This window comes from Choloepus didactylus, chromosome 10 (assembly GCF_015220235.1).
Source record: "Choloepus didactylus isolate mChoDid1 chromosome 10, mChoDid1.pri, whole genome shotgun sequence".
Lineage (NCBI taxonomy): Eukaryota > Metazoa > Chordata > Mammalia > Pilosa > Megalonychidae > Choloepus > Choloepus didactylus.
Genome location: NC_051316.1, coordinates 52,507,260 through 52,529,684, shown reverse-complemented (window position 1 = coordinate 52,529,684; position 22,425 = coordinate 52,507,260). Strand labels below are relative to the sequence as shown.

The window sequence follows — 22,425 nt, the reverse complement described above, 5'->3', positions numbered from 1 at the left end:
CTATGACTTTTCTGAGGACAGTTAGGCAATTCATAATATCTTCTATCAAAAGTGCTTGTATTCTTTAGTCCAATCATTCAACCTCTAGAAATTTATACTAATGAAATACCCAAAGATGTGCACAAAGGATGTTCATCCCACCTCAGCTGGAAACAACTTAAATATCCAGTAAAGTGGATTAGTTAAAGAATGATTAAGTATGTAAAAATACGCTGGACAATGGAACACTGCTCAGGGATTGAAAATCATATTTTAGCAGAATATTAAATTATATGGGAAAATGGTAAGAAAAAACCCACTGTATTTTATAATGGGAAAAGTAGATTATAAAACAGTAGGTGGGTTGTTTTATTCACAGTGAGAATGTAGTTGTTTGTTATTTGTTTACTTAAAAAATACAAAATTTAAAATATTCATACTGTAATTCCAATTAAGTGTGTATGTGTGTGTGTGAAAGTGTGAGAGAAATAATATAAAAATTATGAATGTGCTTTTTTCCTTTTGCCTTTCTGAGCACGTGCTCTTTGTCCTACTAGGCCATGGTGTTCATATGCCTGGGAGGTTAGGATTTGTTACAGAACGACTTTAAAGACAAAAAATGGGCTACCATTCCCTTTCTGCATGATACATAGGGTTATGTAGCAGGAAAGACTATAATCTTTAGGAAAAGTGTTCCATATTGCTTCATTTCTCTGTTAGCGTGTCATGGGCCTAGCCTGGAGGACCCACTTCACAGAAAACACCTCTTCGCCCTATAATAGTGCATCAGTGATTCACCCACATGGTCCTTCGAGGTGCCTGTGCCGGCGCCCGACCTGCAGCTTCGCGCCACTTCGCGCCCTCGGGCGAGGCCGAGGGGGTGGGGGTGAGCCCACCGCACTGCCGAGGCTTGCGCCCCTCCGCAAACCCCCACCGCAGGGCGGGCAGGCCGGCCGGCCGCACCCCCGGCCTGGGGCCTCCGCTCGTAGTAAAGCGGAGGCGGGTGGGGAGGTGGGAGCGAGAGTCCGCGGCAGGCAAAGCGAAGATGGTGGCAGCTACTCCTTCTGCTTTTCTAAGGATACTTGCTGAGAAGGAAGTATTCCCAAGTGGGTCGGGTCACAAATCTTCGCAGAGTGACATATGTTGTTCTAGATGAAGCAGACAGAATGTTTGACATGGGTTTTGAACCACAGGTCATGCGCATTGTGGATAATGTCCGTCCTGATCGACAGACGGTCATGTTTTCAGCTACTTTCCCCAGAGCCATGGAGGCTTTGGCTCGCAGAATCCTGAGTAAACCAATTGAAGTGCAGGTTGGAGGCAGAAGTGTGGTTTGCTCAGACGTGGAGCAACAAGTGATTGTGATTGAAGAAGAAAAGAAATTCTTGAAGTTACTTGAGCTTTTAGGTCATTATCAAGAATCAGGATCTGTCATTATATTTGTGGATAAGCAGGAACATGCTGATGGTCTTCTGAAAGATTTAATGAGAGCATCTTATCCGTGCATGTCTCTTCATGGAGGCATAGATCAATATGACCGAGATAGCATCATAAATGACTTTAAAAATGGGAGCTGCAAACTTCTTGTGGCTACTTCCGTTGCTGCCCGAGGTCTGGATGTGAAACACCTCATTCTTGTAGTAAATTATAGCTGCCCCAACCATTATGAGGATTATGTGCACAGAGCAGGACGGACTGGAAGAGCAGGCAACAAAGGTTATGCCTATACTTTTATCACAGAAGATCAGGCTCGCTATGCTGGTGACATAATTAAAGCACTTGAATTATCAGGGACCACAGTGCCTCCTGATCTGGAAAAACTTTGGAGTGATTTCAAAGATCAACAGAAAGCTGAGGGAAAAATAATTAAAAAGAGTAGTGGTTTTTCTGGTAAGGGATTCAAGTTTGATGAAACAGAACAAGCTTTGGCTAATGAAAGGAAGAAGTTACAAAAGGCAGCTCTTGGTCTACAAGATTCAGATGATGAGGATGCCGCAGTTGATATTGATGAGCAAATTGAGAGCATGTTTAATTCAAAGAAGAGAGTGAAAGATATGGCTGCTCCTGGGACATCTAGCGTTCCTGCTCCAACTGCGGGAAATGCTGAGAAATTAGAAATTGCCAAGAGATTGGCTCTGAGAATAAATGCTCAAAAGAATTTGGGCATCGAGTCTCAGGTAGATGTGATGCAACAGGCCACCAATGCAATTCTCAGAGGTGGCACTATTCTGGCTCCCACTGTGTCTGCAAAAACCATTGCAGAGCAACTTGCTGAAAAGATCAATGCCAAGCTCAATTATGTGCCTTTAGAGAAACAGGAAGAGGAGAGACAAGATGGTGGACAGAATGAGTCTTTTAAGAGATATGAGGAAGAATTAGAGATCAATGACTTTCCACAGACTGCTAGGTGGAAAGTTACCTCTAAGGAAGCTCTGCAGAGAATCAGTGAATATTCTGAAGCTGCAATTACAATCAGAGGAACATACTTCCCTCCTGGCAAAGAACCCAAGGAAGGAGAGCGGAAAATTTACTTGGCAATTGAAAGTGCCAATGAACTGGCTGTGCAGAAAGCAAAGGCAGAAATCACCAGGCTCATAAAAGAAGAACTGATCCGCCTGCAAAATTCATACCAACCAACAAATAAAGGAAGATACAAAGTCTTATAAACAACCGAAGAAAACTTTTTATCTGTGCTGGTCTGTGATACATGTTTCAGTTGTTGTCTCCTGTTTACAATCTGTTGTAAATTAAGATTTTTAAAATTTTGTCTTTCTGATTTTTTAAATTCAAGAAACGAGTATTGCTAAAGAAATCTTCACCCAGTAAGTACCCCCACACTTATCAAACTATATTTAAAACAGACCTGTTTTCAGAATATAATGTCCTTTAAGATAAAACTTAAATATCAGTAAGTATATTTTAAGTATCTGAGTAATAGACCAGAGGTTAAAAAATTGAAATATTTGGACTTTCCATTTTAGTTAATAAAGTGTACCCAGTTGCTAAGGGGCTATTCATCTTATCCTCTTACAATGAAATTGTTAGCATCACCTGAGAAAAGGTAAAATTCTCTTTAATTTTGTGTCCCAAATTCCCCACTTGACCTTAAATCTTACTTGATTCAGTGGAATAATATGAACTGGATCTTAAAATGTTATAATAGAATTTTTACAAAATGGGTTTAGAGCTTTTGTTTCAATTTTTATCATCATAAATGGGCAGTAGTTGGACTACTTTGGTTTTTGTACAATTAATGATTTTAGTATGAGTTTTTGCATTTCCTTACACTGCAAAGAGTTTTAGTTTTTACTACTTTTAGGTTCCCCCTGCATCCTCTGACTCCACTCCTAGCTACCAACTCCTTTTTAAAATGTTCCTTAAAAGTAAATGGTTTGTAGCCTATAAACAGTAAACATGATTCCTTTTTTTTTTTTCCCTGAAAGTTTTTGTTTATGCATCTGTACATATTGTATGTACAAATATTCAACTACTTTTAATCTGGTTTTCCTTCAGGATTATTGAATAGGCTGTAAATTTTGTTTCATAAAAATTTTTAGACATATTGCTACCCATTTTTTGGACTTAGATTTCAACTTCTGTCAGTGAAATTTAGTTCACAGGAAATCATAAGTTGTAGTTTTGAACCATCAGAAATATTTCTCAATATTCTAATTTAAATTATTATAATTGGATCACTTAATATTCTTTTCCTGGTATATTAGAACTTCATGTTTTCACTTCCAGAAAAGGGATTTTTCAGGAATTAAATAAATATTTTTCTTAAATTAAGAGACACAGTGATCCTTTGAGTATTCTTGACTTAAGATTTTTATAAAAGAAAAAAAAATCAAAGCATAATTTAGCTGTTAAAATCATTTTCTTAATAGTACATTAAAAGCCTCAAGTTACAGAGTATCAACCATCATTTTTTCACTACAAAGTTTTCATTACTGAAAAACCAAGACAACTGGGAAGTATTCTTGGATAACTCACACAACCACTTATTTTCTTAGAGGAAGAAAGCAAACAAAACACATGGACCAACAGAACGAAATAAACCATTTACTTTAAAATTCCAAGCATCTTGAGCTCCTTTTTTCTCCCCAGTTAATGTATTTGCTTATTTTCATCACCCAGTGGGGTAGTTTATTTTCCTTTAATAGAATATGTGGCAGTCCCACATTGGTGACAATTGGTGCTCCTTTCAGTCAATTGAATCACTTTGGGATTCAGAGTTTGCATAATTTTAGCATTACCTTTATGTTTGTATATCTAATTGTGATGAGCCACTGATGGTATTTTGTTCTAAAATGAAACATGTTATTTTTTAGTGTCACACTGACAGTTTAAATTTTTAAAATTTGGATGATGTACAGTTGTTAATTTGTTTTTTAATGCAATATCAGTTATTTGCTCATGTTTTCTAAGTTCCTTATAAAATAAATTCAAATAAATTCAATCTGCATTTTCCTACAAAAAAAAAAAAAAAATAGTGCATCAGTCTGTTGCAGCAGAGGTTGAGACAGAAGAATTCAAGAAAAACTCACTACTTTCTGATCAAGAAAATGGTGGGAAGAACAAAGGAAAGGAGGAGAAGGGAGGTTGGTCTTGCTTTCTCTCTCCAGGTTTTTGCCCAGAAAGAGGGTGTGTGCTAGAGAAGAGGGGGTAGCAGCTCTGCCAGCTCTCACCTCACACAACTATAACAGGGCTGTGCAGTCAGGCTGAGAGGCTCTGCGATTTCATTTCCCACTCCCACCCCTCCACCCCCAGCAACTGGTGGCAGGGATGCTGTGTTGAGAGCCATGCTGGCCACGGCAGGGCATGGAGTTGCTCCCTGGGGTACGGGGACAAGCCGGGTGGACTGGCCTGATGCAGATGCTCACATGCTTGTCACCAGCAGGAATCCCGGTGCAGCTGAGGCTGCAGGTAAATGTCCCTGGGCTCTAACCGAGTCAAGAGAAGGAACAGAATACTTCTTCATAGCTGCAGATTTTAACCAGGAAGGCTCACAGGACAAGAAGCTGCAACCAGGAACATAGAGGATACTGCCCCAGAGACCAGGATCCAAACAAATCCACACATTGCATTTGGTTGTTAATTTTTTTTAAGTCTCTTTTATTCCACAGCAGATCTCCCTCACCTCATTTATTTGTTAAAGGTCATTTGTCCCATAAAATATCCCACATTCTGGATTTGGCTGATTGCTTCTTCATGATGGCAATTAGGTTGTTTCTCCATTCCTAATATTTTCTATAAGCTGGTAGGTAGATTTAGAGGTTTAATATTTGGCAAGGCCAAGAGCAAATAGTGGATTCTGATGTTGTCAGCCTGATTCATCTGTGATAAATTCGCCAGCAACCTTCCATATATGATGTTAGCATCTGTTGGTGATGGTTAAGACCATTTTACTTAATTCATTCTGATTCTATTATTCCTTCTGAGTACATTTGCTAGAATTCTTCTATAAAAAGAAATTTTCCCTTATCAACTATTTGGTTCTCCTAAAATTAAAGTTTGTACATAAAAGGCAGGATAAATGCTTAATTATCAGTTTTCTCAATAATGGATTGGTGGACTAGCAACTTGCAACAGTAACTGATGAGGTGTTTTTCTTTTTTTTTTAGTATTATTATGAACATGTGGATTTATATTTGATGTGTTTCAAACATGACTCAATCATGATTCTTTGACATGCTCAAACTCTCTCATCTTTGGCCAATGGAAGTCCCTTCAGTTTGGCTCCAGTTTCCTTCTGACAGCACCATTTGTCTTCAATAGCTTCCTAGTTTTCTGATTCAGTGAGATGTCCTAGGACCATCTCATATATTTCTTGCCCTGGAACTGGAATCGGCCACTTCTCAAAAGAGCCCAGGTTCCTTTTAGTGGGAAAGAGTATTTAGAAACTGCAATCTTGTTCATAGAGGACTTATTGCTACAGGACTTTTCAGTGGATAGAGCTTGGAAATAGATATTTTATAGCAAGAGGAAAATAAAAGTGAGTTCATACTAATATTTCAATTCCAATTTAAGATTACAGGATTATGACAGAAACTCTTTGATTTTATTCTTGTTTTTCTTCTCTCTTTACTTTAAAATCCTTGATTCTTAAAGACGTTAATTCAAGTATTTATTCCCTACTCCTAAAATATACATATAATAGTTTCCCCCAAAAGAACTAATACAAATAATACAACTCCTGAATGCAGCTTAAAGTTTCTTTCTTGCTCTTTTGTCCCCAGGATATATCCCATTGGGGATACGCAGTTAAATTACTGGTTTAAAAGTACCTTGAAATAATTTCTTTTCCTGTTTGGTTATGCTATCAATTTGATACACAGTCAGGATTTTGTATCTCCATTTGTTTTTGAATTTTAGAAATTGGTTTAAATATTTCAAAAAATTTGAAATTATGTAAAACATTTACAAAATTCAAAGTCATAACTCTGAAACACAGTACAGAGAATTCTCACTTTGCTCTCCATCTCCTCTACTCTTTTATTCCCATCCTTCCCACTGTAGGTTACAATGTCTGTTAGTGTTTGGTTTATCTTTCTGTTACTTCTCTTTAGGAAATATGAATATTTATGCTCATTTTCTTCTTCTCTTTATTACACAAAAGTGGCATTTTACAAATCCTGTTCTGTGCCTTGCTGTTTACTCTTAGCAATATTTTCTGGCGCTTATTCAATATCATGATATGGAGAGCTTCCTTGTTCCTTTTACTGCTGCTTTATACTCCATTGCATGGCTATTGTTATAACAACTTTTTCCTCATTCCATTGAATTGCTGCAGAATACTTCACTGTGTGGATTTGCCCATAGTTTATTCAACAAGCTCCTTAATGATTGGCATTTGGTTTGTTTTGGAAATGCATCAAGGAATATCACTGACTTCACTCAGTAGCCTACTCTTTAATGACTAGCTCTCTAGGGCAGAATGGGGAGTGGGGGGAATCACTGATTTGCAGTGTGGACAGATTTCTGTGGAGAAATATTCCCACCATGGCCACTTTCAAGCCACTGATGTGTAGTCACTGAATGTAGAATTGGACGGACACATGCAGTAATATAACATATGATATTTCTACCATACAGCTATAATAGATGTAAATAACCTCAAGAGCATAGAAAGCAGTAAAATGTAGTAAAAGTAGTTAGGAAGTAATGAATTTTGATTATTTATTACATTTTTTAAAAGCAATTTTATTGAAATATATTCACATACCATGCAATCATCCAAAGTGTACAGTTGTTCACAGTATCATCATACAGTTGTGCATTCATCACCACAATCAACTTTTGAACATTTTCATTACTCCAAAAAATAAAAAAAAAAGAATAAAAATGAAAGTGAAGATACCATCAGGGAAACCAGATACCGAATATTTCCTCCTTCTGGGACCTGAGCCTGCTCTTGTCTGAGAAAACCTGATTGGGATGGCCAAGGAGGCCAGATACCTAAACAACTGAAAACTACAACCTACACTAAGAAAAATGAAGTTATGGCCCAGTCAAAGGAACAAACTTACACTTCAACTGAGATACAGGAATTTAAACAACTAATGCTAAATCAATTCAAAAAAGTTTAGAGAAGATATGGCAAAAGAGATAAATGCTATAAAGAAACACTGTGTGTACATAAGGCAGAAATCGAAAGTTCAAAAAAACAACCTGGCAGAATCTATGGAAATGAAAGGCACAATGCAAGAGATGAAAGACACAACGGAAACATACAATAGCAGATCTCAAGAGGCAGAAGAAAACACTCAGGAACTGGAGAACAAGGCACCTGAAAGCCTGCATACAAAAGAACAGATAGAGAAAAGAATGGAAAAATATGAGCAACATCTCCAGGAACTTAAAGATGAAATGAAATACAAGAATGTACATATCATTGGTGTCCCAGAAGGAGAAGAGAAGGGAAAAGGGGCAGAAGCAACAATAGAGGAAATAATCAGTGAAAATTTCCCATCTCTTATGAAAGACATAAAATTACAGATCCAAGAAGCGCAGCGTACTCCAAACAGAATAGATCTGAATAGGCCTACGCCAAGACACTTAATAATCAGATTATCAAATGTCAAAGACAAAGAGAGAATCCTAAAAGCAGCAAGAGAAAAGCAATCCATCACATACAAAGGAAGCTCAATAAGACTGTGTGCGGATTTCTCAGCAGAGAGAGAGAGAGTTTGTGAACAAGATACCTGCTCTACAGGAAATACTAAAGGGAGCACTACAGAGTGATAGGAAAAGACAAGAGTGAGAGGTTTGGAACACAATTTTGGGTGATGGTAGCACAGCAATGTAAGTACACTAAACAAAGATAACTATGAATATGGTTGAAAGAGGAAGGTGAGGAGCATGTGGGACACCAGAAGAAAAGAGGAAAGATAAAGACTGGGACTGTATAACTCAGTGAAACTTAGAGTGTTCAAAAATTGTGATAAAATGTACAAATATGTTTTTTCAAAAGGGAGAACAAACAAATGTCAACCTTGCAAGTTGTTAAAAATAGGTATTGGGGGAAAAATATGATCAGTGTAGACTAGAGACTACAATTCATAGAATCATTGTATTATGCTTCCTTTAATGTAACAAAGGCAATATACCAAGGTAAATGCAGATAAGAGGGGGTCATAGGGGAGGGGTGTGAGACTCTTGGCATTGGTGGCGTTGTCTGACTCTTTATTCTACTTTGATCTAAGGTTATCTTTCCTTTTGCTGCTTCCTAGCTGTCATGTTTTTGTTTGTTTATTTGTTTCTCTCTTTCTTTTTTTTTTTTTTCTTTTGCCTCTCTACCTTCTTTGAATCTTCCTCCTGCTTTGTGGAAGAAATGTAGATGTCCTTATATTGATAGTGGTGAGGGTGGTGAACACATAAATATGTGATTATACAGGGAACCATGGGTTGTTTACTTAGGATGGAATGTATGGAGTGTGAACAAAACCATCTTTAAAAAAATGGGTTGATGATGAAAACTTCAGGGCAATATACTGAGTGAAATAAGCCAGGCACATAAGGACAAATATTGCAGGATCTCACTGATAGGAACTAAGTATAATATGTAAATTCATTGACATGACATATAAGCTACCAAGATATAGAATGAGGCTAAAGAATGGGGAGCGGTTGCTTAGTATGAGCAGAACATTCAACTAGGATGAACTTAAATATTTGGAAATGAACAGAGGTGATGGTAGCACACTGTGAGAATAACTAACAGTGCCGAATGGTGCATGAATATGGCGGAAAGGGGAAGCTCAGAGTCATTTTTTTGGTCACCAGAAAGAAAGTTGGAGGCTGAAAGATGGGAATGTATAAAACAGTAAACCTTGTGGTGGGCAATGTCCGAGATGAACTGTACAAATATTAGAAATCTCTTTCATGAACCAGAACAAATGTACGACACTACAAGTAGAAGTTATTAATAGAGGAGTATATAGGAAAAAATATATATACCTATTGCAAACTATACACTACAGTTAATAGTATTTCAATGTTCTTTCATAAACAGTAACAAATGTACTACACCAATACTATGAGTCAACAGTGGAGGGGGGTTGGTTAGGGTTATGGAAAGATGTGTTTCCTTTTCTTTTCTTTTCTTTTCTTTTCTTTTCTTTTCTTTTCTTTTTCTTTGTCTTTATTTCTTTTCTGGAGTAATGAAAATGTTCTAAAAATTGAACAAAAATTAATTGTGTTGATGGATGCACAGCTGTATGATGGTACTGAGGCAATTGATTGTACACTTTGGATCTTTGGATAATTGTATGGTATGTGAACAATCACACACACAAAAAAGTCAGATTGCAGTTGACTGGCTGACATCATGTTTTGTTTTGCAGACATTTAATTAAACATTATTAGTTTTGAAAAAAAAATGGAAGTGAAAAAGAATACCCAAAACATGCTATACCCTTCCTCCCCCCTGTTATTCATTTACTTTTGGTCCCTATTTTTCTACTCATTTGTCCATATATTGGGTAAAGGTAGTGTGAGCCATAAGGTTTTCACAATCATACAGTCACACCACATAAGCTATGTAGCTATACAATCTTCTTCAAGAATCAAGGATATTGGGTTGCAGTTCAACAGTTTTTCCTTCTAGCTATTCTAATAAACTAAAACCTAAAAAAGGGGTGTCTATATAATGCATAGTAGTTGCCTCCAGAATGACCTCTCGACTCCATTTGAAATCTCTCAGCCACTGAAACTTTATTTTGTTTCATTTCTCTTCCCCCTCTTGGTCAAGAAGACTTTCTCAATCCCACAATGCCAGGTCCAGGCTCATCCCTGGAAGTCATGTCCCACATTGCCAGGGGGACTTACACCCATGGAAGTCATGTCCCACATAGTAGGAAGGGTGGTGAGTTTATCTGCAGAGTTGGCTTAGAGAGAGAGGCCATGTCTGAGCAACAAAAGAGGTTCTCTGGGGGTGACTCTCAGGCACAATTTTAAGTAGGTTTAGTTTCTCCTTTGTAGTAACAAGCTTCATAAGGGCAAGTCCCAAGATTGAGGGCTTGGCCTTCTAAATTGGTGTTTGTCAATGCTTGTGAGAATATCAGGAATTCCCCAGCTGGGGAAGTTTAATATTTCCACATTTTCCCCGAGTCACTCTAGAGGGCTTTGCAAATACTTTTTATTTTCTGCCCAAATTACTCTGGGATGTATCGGGACTTCATGCTAACCTTTATTAGATCCTTCCAGGCAGTTTTCCAAGGTAGCTGGACCAAACTACACTCCTACCAGCAGTGCATGGGAGTTCAGTGGCTCACTTGCCCTACCAATCTGTGATATTTGTAGTGTATTCTGGGATGCTCCACCTGCCCAGGGACCCTTCTTCTGGGTGGAAGTGCTCATTTGCCTTAGCTGCTGTTCCTGTTGGTGGCTGACAGCTCTCTGCTGAAGCCCTTTCTGGGAATTGCCTTCAGGCAAAGAGTGATTCTACACCCAAGGTCATTCTCCCTCTACCAGGAGTAGCCACAAATGAAGACTAATTGTGGTGGTGACAGTGGTGAGGTTGTGCTTGCAGTGGTGGTAGTGTTAGGTAGTTAGTGGGGGTTGGGGGTGGGAGGTGGGTTTAAAGGCAATTTCCAAGTGCTCTTCAAACTTCAGAGCTCCCATAGGGTTGTAAGATTAAGGTCTCTATTGCAGGATTTCTCCCTCTGCCTAGTCCTCCTTCCCCACACCTCTTCGGTGCTGTTTCCAGGAGCAGTCCCCAATAAATCTCCTGCATACCATTTTCAAAGTCCCAGGGTATGTTTCCTGGGAACCCGACCTATGATAGCATTGTCAATTTTTTCAAAATTTAATTTTAGCCATGGGTGAGTAATGGTATTTCATTGTGGTTTTAATTCCCCTTTCCCTGATGACTAGTGCAATGGGGCATCTTTTCATATATTTAAGAGGCATTTGGATATCCTCTTTTGTGAAGTCTTTTGTGTTCAAGTCTTTGCTCCTGTTCCTATTTGATCATCCATCTTATTCTTTCCTCAATATGAGTCCTTTGCTGGGTATATGTATCTCAAATATCTTTTCTCATTATGGCTTCCCTTTTCACTCTCTTAATGATTTTTTCTGATTTCCTGAAGTTTTTTATTTTAACATAGTCCCATTTATCAAAGTTTCCCTTTAAGTTTGGTGTATTCAGGATTCTTTTTTTTTTTTTGTATATTTTGTATTTTTTTCTGTCTTTCCAAGTTGTCTCAGCACGAGCATTGGTTTGCTATATACTCCCTTGGAACCAGAAGCAGAATTCCAAGAGGAATGATTTTGGGTGGCTGGTACTGCAGAAAGAGCACTGGTTTGCAGGCAGGATCCTGGGTTCAAGACTTTTCTCTATTGTTTACTGCTACAACTGTCAATAACCTTGGGCAAGTTAAGAGGCTCTGCTAAGCTTTAGTTTCCTTATCTGTAAAATTGAGATCATAATATCTTACATCACAATGTTTCTGTAAGAATTAAGTAATTTAAAGTAAAACTGTTTTATGAAGTATAACAAATTTTATAAATTTAGCATGCATGGCTCATATTTAATTTTTACAAAAGCTGTGGATGCTGTGAAGGCACGGACAGTGTCTTACCAATCATTGATTCATCAACACCTAGCACAGTTCCTGAAACATATTATTAAATAAAAGTTTGGTGAACTCAACCAAAGCAAATACACATTAATGCTTACAATGCTTACATATGGACTCCAGAGTAACTGTATGCCCAGTTATTGGCAACATCTGAATTTATCACGATCATGCTGCATTGTTATCATTATTTATACTAAAAATGTGTTCAATATTGTATGTAAATTTCATGCATTCTTCTTAGAGGATTATCCTCTTTCTGGCCATGAGTAGACATGTGCTAGAGGTCTATAAATGGTGGGAACCCCCAGCACCCTGTGGTAGAAAGAAGAGGTGGAGAGAAAACCTTGACACTAGTAATGCCATAGTTTGAGAGTGTGAATATAAACAGAGGTTCCTAAGAGATGTGTCACTGAAACTTGTCAGCGCTACCCTTGTGGCCACATCCCTTTACAGTTTATGCAAATTGGCCACTCAGAGGAATCAGCTACACTTTGTTACAGGTGACAGGTTCGTGTTTTGCCTTAACACCATTTTTGTGTGATCCCCCACCCTCAGTAACCCTCCCCTCACATGCACACATATCTCCCTCATCAGGTTTTAAACTGAAGTGTGGAGTTCAGACTAGATTAGTTTTTTCCCATCTTCAGTTTCTGGCCTAGGACCTCACAATTTCTACATCTATGTACCACCTATATACTATTTACCAAAGATTTTCTTTGAACTCATTTTTTTCTTAAATGGACATATTTTAAAAGAAACAATATCATTGTTACAAATTGAAAATCAGTACCATTGCCAAGAGCTTGCTCACTCTGTTAAAATAAGCAACAGTCAGAGAGGCATTAAAGCTACCTAAACTGAGGTGTTATCTTTGATAGTCAAAAGACTGAAAGAGAATTGAAAAGGGAGCAATTTCTTTTCTACATGATTTCATTTTATTTGACGATATTTTCCAGCACTCCACCTAACAACGTCTCACATACCGCCAGTAGAACATGCTTCGTACTTTGGAATACACTGGCTTGGATCATCTCCAAGGTCTTTTTCAGCTTTCTACATTGATGGTGTTTCAAATATTTTCTCTCCCAAATATTTTCCCTCCCAAATATTTTTATATTCCCTCTCTGAGTCCTCACTCATTCAGTACCTTGTGCAAGCAGTCCTTGACTCACACCTTGTGTACAAATGATTCCCTTTCGCCAACGACCACTCTCACTCTCAGTGCTGAGAACCATCATGAAAAACACTTGGGAATTTTATGTAAGAAGTAGAGAAAGGGAAACAGACTGTGAAGAGCAAGAAGTAATTGGGAGAAAATGACTCAAGCAAAAGTCATCCAGCCTCCTTAACCTAGAACATTTTATTCTGTTTCCCAAATATTTTCTTTTTACTTCCTTATATTTCCCATTTGAGATTTATTTGGGTTAAAATAAACATATTCTCTTAAAAAGCAGATGCTTCCAGGAGGAGTAAGAGGTCATCAGTCATCCATACTTTAGTAGAAATTAATCTAACCAGCTAGCTATTTCCTTAATACATGAGATCATCTGCATTGAAGGAAAGGGAATTAAATAATTTTGATAAATGACATATTTTGGAGGCCTTGGGAGCATAAGAGCAAAGAGGGTTTGCTGAGAGGGCATAGAGAAGTAAAAGAAATAATAAAGGAAGGTGAGAGAATCTCAAAGTAAAGTTTAACATAGCTTAACATTTTCTCTCTTCCCCTTCCTTCTCACTGTCATCTTAATTCCTGTTCTAGAGGCTGAGAAGTCAGATTAGTGCAGGAAATCATATGGTTCAGCTCCTTCTTAGATTGTTAATTTTTATACTCTGGGACTCTCTCTACCATTAGTAAAATTGCTTCTAAGGGAAAATACATTCTGTGTGTGTGACAACAATATATTCACTGAGCGTTGGGCTACATTATTTGGTAAACTGAGACCTGTCTGTACAGTGCTATGCACACAATGGGTAATTAAGAAATGCTATTATTTCCATCTGCCTTTATAAGTCTCCAGTGGGACAGAAAATGTCAGGAAGATTGTTAGTACGGACCAGGATTTCCACAAGAGAAAGGTTTAATATTGCATCAAGTGTTCCTGTGCCCTTTTAGGTCCTTTATTAGGTTTTCCATCACGTTAAGTGCATGAGTTGTATTGATGAATTGCAAGCAGGTTCTAGGTCAGTGCTCTTCAAGCTCTCTGCAGTTAAGGGCAAGGCTTTTTCTCTTTTTAATTCCTGATCTGTGGCAGACCAATCCTAATGTGCAGTTTGTGCCACATGTAATTCACCATGTAAGTCTGACAACATCCAAACTGGTCTATTACCTCACTCAACAAGACAATTCCACTGATCTTGAGCTTGGACATTGTAGCTGTATCAAATTGCTATAAGAGTTTCTAAATGCTTACAACTTCTTGGCTTCATTCAGACTGGTGAAAAAAAGTTTGCTGACCACACTCTTGTAAAATGACAAGGTCCCTGCAGCCAGGGGAAGCCCTTTTATTACCTAGAGTAAATGTAGTCTAGCAATGTGGTCAAAATAACCTGAGAATTATTGGTTTACAACATGAATTTGTCAACTTACTGGAATAATCTTGTTGCTATTCTAACTCTTTTCAACTGTTCAGAAAATTTGGTGGCCAGAGATCTTAATCATTATTTGATTATAGTTTCTAACCAATTATTATAATATTTATATTATAAAAATAATATGTAAAATAATTTATAAATCACTTTCTGTCAGGTTAAGTTTTGCTGCAGTAAAAGATGACCTCTAATATTGCAGAGGTTTGCAGCAGACATTTGTCTTGTTCAAGCTATTTGTCCATCATGGGTCATTTCAGGTCAGCCCCACTTTCGGTCTGTATCCTGGGACCCAGGTTGAAGAAGCAGTTCTTGCTGGGACACTGCTGGTCTTGTGGCGAGGATAAAGAAAAGGTGGTGGCCATATGATGGCTCTTAAAGCTCTGCCCAAAAAGGCATGAATCACTTTCTCTCCTATTTTATTGGCCAAAGGAAGTCATATGACCAAGTCTGAAGTCAATGGGGCAGTGATGTATAACATCCCCCTGGAAGCAGCGGCAGCAAATCACTCAAGCACTAATAACCCTTACCCACTAACTGTTAAAAGCTGAGTGAGAATTGTAAGAACAGAGAGGTTTTTCAAAGTGTGAGGAATCCATTCCATAACTTAGAAGGATGAAATGACTTTTGCTACTTTCAGTACCAATCCAAAAACGTTTTACTTTGTGTTAACAGCTCCGTGAGATGAACTGGTTCTTAAAATGCCATAAGCAAAAATAAAAGAAAAAAAGAAAAAAAGCCGTAAGTGGAAAGTATATCACCCTATGTAAGAATTATGGAATATTTATATTAAAAATAGAAACATCATGAGAATGTATCTATCTTTTTCTAGTATATAAGGCTGACATATAAATAAGCATTTTTGTAAACTATATACAAAAGAGAATAAAGTCCAATCTAATATGAATTCAATTTATGCCTGAAGTTTCAAAACCTCAACATGCCATTGTCTGTTTTTTAAATCCTTTCTGTTGATTTCCAGTGTTCACTTTAGAAGATGAGGATATATCACAGAAAAAGAGTAGCATATTCATGTTCTGAGGCTTCTCAGAGAATTCCTCATTTAATAAAATAAGACAGGACAACTCTAATCTCCAGTGAGGAAGTCAGATTAGTTTTAAAGAAATTCTTAATTCTCTGTGGTTAGAAACAAAATTCTTTCATACCTTTCTTCATATAGGCTCATTTCAGCAACAAAGATTTACTAAGCTTCCTTAAACACCTAACATGCAGCCAAAGAATAATTAGCTCATTTGGGGTTATAGCTCTTCAGGATTTCTTATATTTTTAAAACACATTAGATTTGTCAGAACTAGAAAGAAAGAACAAGGACAAATCCCTGCAACTTGTAGACATATAGAGGGAATTTCATTTGCCTCTTTCCTTTCCCTCCTTGCCAATGATTTCTTTTTTTCTTTTGAGCCTTACATAGCTGTTCCTTTAAAAACTACTCTTGGAATGGCTTCTTCTATTTTCTGTTTTGTGAGATATCAACAGCACATTTTCCTAAGAGCTCCCGAAATTTAAACTCAGGAAAAAGAATTGTATGGTTCCTGCACTAGCAGAATAGAATATCCAGCTGTGCTCTAATTTGTCAGGGTTCTTCGGAAATAGAACCAACAGGATTATATATGTTGTAAATATTATGAGATATATTATAGGAATTGGCTCATATGGCTGTGGGGATTGGCAAGTCCAAATTCCATAGGACATGCTGCAAGCTGTGAACTCCAAGGAAGGTTTTCAATGAATTCCCCAAGAGAAGCTGGCTGGCTGAAGTAGAGATGGAAATTCTTCCTTCTGGCTGCTGAAATCATTAGTTCTCCCTTTCAGGTCGTCAACTGATTGGATGAGACTTCTCTCATTGTTTAAGGCATTCTCTTTAGTTGATTGTGGACATAATCAGCCATAGATGAAATGAACTGACTAATGATTTAAATCCACAAAATACATTCAGGATAACAGTCAAATCAGTGCTTGCTTGATGAAACAACTGGACACCATGACCTAGCGAATTTTGACACATGAACTTAACCATCACATGTGGTGACACTTTTAAATGAATTTAGGGTAGCAGAATACCATAAGATAGAAGGCAAGATTCACAAGCTCTGAATTAAATATAAATCAGTCTAAATTCAGCAATTTATGGGCTCATGCATATGAAAGAATAACTTTAGAGTATGTCACAAAGACAGGTTTAAGGCTAATTATGAGGAAACTTCTTATATAATTCTATTTTTAAATGAAAAATTGATTAGTGTCCTGGAGCTAAATTCTATCTTGTATGATCTGTTCAGGTGTCTGGAAAAAATGTATAAATTATCTAATGAAATGTGAAAACACTAAATGCTTCTTAATACTTGATAGTTTGGGGGAAGTGAACAGCATAAGAATAAGGAAGATTTCTTATAAAATTAACAAAAGTAAAATAAGGAAAATTGAGAATTAACAAAGGCATTTACCTGTGTGTGCATGTGTGTGTACATTTACACAGGCACAATTCCAGATTTTGTGAAATCAAAGTTTCTTCAAATTTGGGAGATCTAAGGGGCAGCCACATCAGAATAGCAGCAAGAGAATGTATCACCTTCAAATATATGTCCTTTCTTGAGTAGTGCCCCTCAATACTGAAATTATGTGAGCAAGAACTTAATTGGTCCACCTTGGGACACATCACACCACCAACCAGAGGATGGTAGCATATATTCCCCACAATAGGGGAAGGGTCGATCCCCTAAACAGAAATGGAGATCCGTCTCCCAGAATAAGAGGAGATGGATGATGGACAGGAAGAAATAGCAGGTGTCACTACTGTCCTCTGAATTTGCCCCTTTGCCCTTTCTTCATGTTATCATAATGTGTTAGGAAACAGTGAGGTGTAGGGCAAAGGGACTCAACTTGGATTTAAGTACTTGATTTGACCTGCAGCTCTCTATAACACTGAACAAGTTACATACCCTTTAGGGCCTTAGTTTTTTCATCTCTAAAATTTGGGGGTTGTTCTAGTTTGCTAATGCTGCCGGAATGCAAAACACCAGAAATGGATTGGCTTTTATAAAAGGGGGTTTATTTGGTTACACAGTTACAGTCTTAAGCCCATAAAGTGTCCAAGGTAATGCATCAACAATTGGGTACCTTCACTGGAGGATGACCAATAGTGTCCAGAAAACCTGGGAAGGCACGTGGCTGGCATCTGCTCTGGAGTTCTGGTTTCAAAATGGCTTTCTCCCAGGAAGTTCCTCTCTAGGCTTCAGCTTCTCTCCAAAATGTCACTCTTGGTTGCTCTTGCGGCATTTGTCCTCTCTTAGCTTCTCCAGAGCAAAAGTCTGCTTTCAAAGGCTGTCTCCAAAATGTCTCTGTAAACTGCAGTTCCTCTCTCAGCTCTTGTGCATTCTTCAAAGTGTCCCTTTGGCTGTAGCAAGCTCGCTCCTTCTGTCTGAGCTTTTAGGGCTCCAGTGAACTAATCAAGGCCCATGCTGAATCAGCGGGGCCACCTCCATGGAAATTATCCAATGAAAGTTCTCGCCCACAGTTGAGTGATCACATCTCCACGGAAACATCCAATCAAAAGTCTCCAACTCAGTCAACACCAGTACGTTTCCTGCCCACACAAGATTGCATCAAAGATAATGGTGTTTGGGGGGACATAATACATCAAAACTGGCACAGGGACTTTAACTTATTATTGTTAAGGTTTCTTTCTGCTTCAGATGTTAAGTATCTCTGGTGTAAACTCGGGTGCTGTCCGTGGTTCTGCCAATTTAAAGAAACCTTTATTACTACTTAAAAGACTTCCTTCTGATAACTAGCCCAAATTAAAATGTATCTTAGTTAAACAGCAAGGTTCTGAAGGCAGATACTCAAGGAGCCAACCATGTTGGGTGACAGGGAGCTGTGGAAGGAATCTGGAACTGGGAGTTAGATGTAGTGCAATATAGATCTGTGCTTCTGTATGTTTGGCATCCTTTCACCCTTCTTCAATTTACACCATGATTTCCTCTGGTCCATCAGTCATCCCCCATCAGTCTATGTGATTCAAGTAGGATTGACCTCACTTCCCCCTACACACACACACACACACACACACACACACACTCTTTACTGCTCATTGTCACAGTGGGGGGTTGTAGTTCTGTTCAAGACTCCAAACTGGGCTGAACAAAGCTAAGAGTCCACCCTGGTATTTTGGCAAGAACTTTTAAAAAACACACAACTGGAGAAACTAAGATGGCGGCTAGGTGAGACAGGGCGATAAAAATGCCTCTGTGAAAAACGCTAGCTAAAAACCAGAAAGTGACCCAGAATACCAGTTACAGTGATGTGCCAGCTGGACAAGGGCTCCTAGCTCCAGAGGGGCCGTAAACTTGGTGAAACCAGGAGTCTGCATTCTGAAACAAGTGAGTAAGCTGGCTGGAAGACCCGCAGCCACGTGGCAGTCTAGAGTCTAGGGAAGCTAAGGGTTCAGCGTTTGGAGACCGGCTGGCTCTTTAAAAAAAAAAAAAAAAAAAGGGAAAAACCCAGGAGCTGCTCCAGCTGCGATTGTGGGAACCACGCAGTAAAACACAGCAGGAGGGGGCTGGGCCGGCCTCTCGGTGTCTGGCCGGGAAGATAACCTGCAGCAGATACCCTTGGGTCGGGGGGAACAGAGGGGAGAGTTGAAAGCAGAAAGAAACCACGCGGCTAGCAGCTGCCCCCCCGGAGGGCTGGATAAACTCCTGCCCAGGGCCATGCCCATAGCCCAGAGCCCTGCCAGTTGTCCTGGAGCTTGGAAGGAGGAACTGTGTGAGGAGGAGGGGGCTGAGATGCCCCATTCGGCCATTTTTGCTTCAGGCTGAGAGCGCGCTGCCGCATGGCCCGGCAGCCTGGGGCTTCCGTTGAGGGATGGCATGCACTGGTGACGTAGTACAGCATTCCCTCGGCTGAGCTCCTGGAGGATCGCGGCTGGGAGGGGGGACCCACTCGGAGAACCCAGGGACGCTACGCCAAGTACCGTGGTTTGTGGATCAGCGAGAGAGAGGGTCTGGGGCTGAACTGAAATGAAGGCTTAGACTCTTGTGGTGGTCTTGAATCTCTGGGATCCTGGGGCATTTGAACATTAAAACTGCCCTTCCTCCCTGGCCACCCGTACACACGCCCCACATTCAGGGTGGATGGCTCCAGCAACACACCCAAACTGAGTTCTCTAACTGAACCACAAGAATCATTTCCCCACATACCGCGGGAACAAGGTTGTGAACTGACTTGAGGGATATATGTGACTCACAGACGCCATCTGCTGGTTAGTTAGGGAAAGTGTATGTCACCAAACCGTGTTTCTGAAAAATTAGATCAATATCCCTTTTTTTTTTTTTACAACTTCAAAGAACCCTAGCAAGCAAAACAAATGCCAAGAGGCCAAAAACAACAGAAAATCTTAATGCATATGATAAAACCAGGAGATATGGAGAATCCAGCTCCAAACACACAAATCAAAATATCACAAGATACACAGTACCTCACAAAATTAATCAAAGAACTACAATCGAGGAACGAAAACATGGCAAAGGATTTAAAGGACATCAAGAAGTCCATGGCCCAGGATATAAGTGATATAAAGAAGACCCTAGAAGAGCATAAAGAAGACATTGCAAGAGTAAATAAAAAAATAGAAGATCTTATGGAAATAAAAGAAACTGTTGGCCAAATTAAAAAGACTCTGGATATTCACAATACAAGACTAGAGGAAGCTGAACAATGTCCCAGTGTCCTAGAAGCCCACAGAACAGAAAATGAAAGAACAAAAGAAAGAATGGAGAAAATAATTGAAAAAATCAAAATGGATCTCAGGGATCCGATAGATAAAATAAAACGTCCAAACTTAAGACTCATTGGTGTCCCAGAAGGGGAAGAGAAGGGTAAAGGTCTAGAAAGAGTATTCAAAGAAATTGTTGAGGAAAACTTCCCCAACCTTCTACACAATATAAATACACAAAGCATAAATGCCCAGCGAACTCCAAATAGAATAAATCCAAATAAACCCACTCCGAGACATATTCTGATCAGACTGTCAAATACTGAAGAGAAGGAGCAAGTTGTGAAAGCAGCAAGAGAAAAGCAATTCACCACATACAAAGGAAACAACATAAGACTAAGTAGTGACTACTCAGCGGCCACCATGGAGGCGAGAAGGCAGTGGCATGACATATTTAAAATTCTGAGAGAGAAAAATTTCCAACCAAGAATACTTTATCCAGCAAAACTCTCCTTCAAATTTGAGGGAGAACTTTAATTTTTCACAGACAAACAAATGCTGAGAGACTTTGCCAATGAAAGACCTGCCTTACTTCAGATTCTGAGGGGAGCCCTGCTGGTGGAGAGACAGGGAAAGGAGAAAGAGATATAGAGAATTTTAACAGACATATATAGTACCTTACATCCCAAATCACCAGGACACTCATTTTTCTCTAGTGGTCACAGATCTTTCTCCAGAAGGGACCATAAGCTGGAACACAAAACAAGCCTCAAGAAATTAAAAAGAAAAAAAAAATTGAATATACTCAAAGCACATTCTCCAACCACAATGAAATACAAATAGAAGTCAATAATTTTTGAACTGTAACTCCACTATTTACTTCCTACATGATATAAAATACACAAACTCTAAGGACAAATCAGTGGTTTTGAACTCAATGTAAAATATGTAATTTTAGACAACTATATAAAGGTGGGGGAATGAAGGAGTATAGGAACATAGTTTATGTGTCCTATTGAAGTGAAGGTGATATCAAAGAAAAACAAGATTGATATGGATTTAAGAGGTTAATTTTAAGCCCCACAGTAAACACAGAGAAATCATCAGAGAATATATAACCATAGAGATGAAAAGTAGTGTTTGGGTTAAGAAAAATGGGGGAAGGGGCAATGGGGAGTTAAGAAATGAGTGTAGGGTTGCTGTTTGAGGTAAAGGGAAATTTCTAGTAATGGATGGTGGGAAAGAGCATTACAACATTCTAAATGTGATTGATACCACTAATGGAAGGCTAGGGAGGGGGTGGAATGGGGAGATTTAGGCTGTATATATGTTTCCACAACTAAAAAAAAAAAGACAGTCTAACTAGATGACAATTGAATGCTAAGGATGAACTTGGATGGGATCGGAGGATAGAGGACAGGTGGCTCAAAGGGACACAGCTGAGACATAAGGAAAAGGAAATATAGAATGTAAGCTTTATATCATTGTTGAATCTCTTGTACTTCTTAGCTGCGCTTAATGGGATTGCATAAAAGAATGTTCTTGTTCATGGGAAGTGTATACGTGAATTATAGTGTATGTTCAGGGATGTGTGCAGCTAACTCTCATATGTTCAGAAGACAGAGCAATAGATGATGGATGATAGGGAGGGAGGGAGGGAGAGAAAAAAAGAGCGATATGACAGCATGTTAAAGTTGGTGGATTGAGCTATCGGGGGAGGGGAGTCAGGGTATGATGGAATTCTGTGTATGGGGCTAGTGTTGTTTTTGCAACTGTTCATATAATTTTGAATTTATTTCAAAATAAAAAAAATCAGAAAAAAAAACACAACTATTTTGACTGAGGTTGATAAGTTGGTAGGATGTTATCTTGGACTTGCTTGGGAAGAAACCTTATGAGAATGAATGACACTGTAGAGAAAATCAAATCTAAGAAATGGAAAAATACATCATCATTCTTTGAGCATATGGATGTAGTTAGGTCTGCAATCCATCCCTCAATGTATCTGTTTTATAAGTTAATAAATATTTCTCCTTCTCCTCC

The 22,425-nt window shown here is 38.7% G+C and overlaps 1 protein-coding gene across 1 annotated transcript; it reads left to right on the top strand.

Annotated features, from left to right (window-relative positions):
- The first annotated feature begins 781 nt into the window (after nt 1-781).
- Nucleotides 782-4,292, top strand: LOC119545188 (probable ATP-dependent RNA helicase DDX46). Its single transcript, XM_037850754.1, has 2 exons — nt 782-1,013; nt 1,057-4,292. Exons 1-2 carry the CDS (start codon nt 782-784, stop codon nt 2,643-2,645), a joined length of 1,821 nt encoding a protein of 606 aa, XP_037706682.1. The 3' UTR covers nt 2,646-4,292.
- The last annotated feature ends 18,133 nt before the right edge of the window (nt 4,293-22,425 follow it).

Bases quoted from the DNA above. Each gene is read 5' to 3' on its own strand.
- LOC119545188 (XM_037850754.1), top strand. From the start codon at position 782: ATGGTCCTTCGAGGTGCCTGTGCCGGCGCCCGACCTGCAGCTTCGCGC. The intron at 1,014-1,056 runs GCAAAGCGAAGA...TGCTTTTCTAAG, and splicing joins GGAGCGAGAGTCCGCGGCAG to GATACTTGCTGAGAAGGAAG.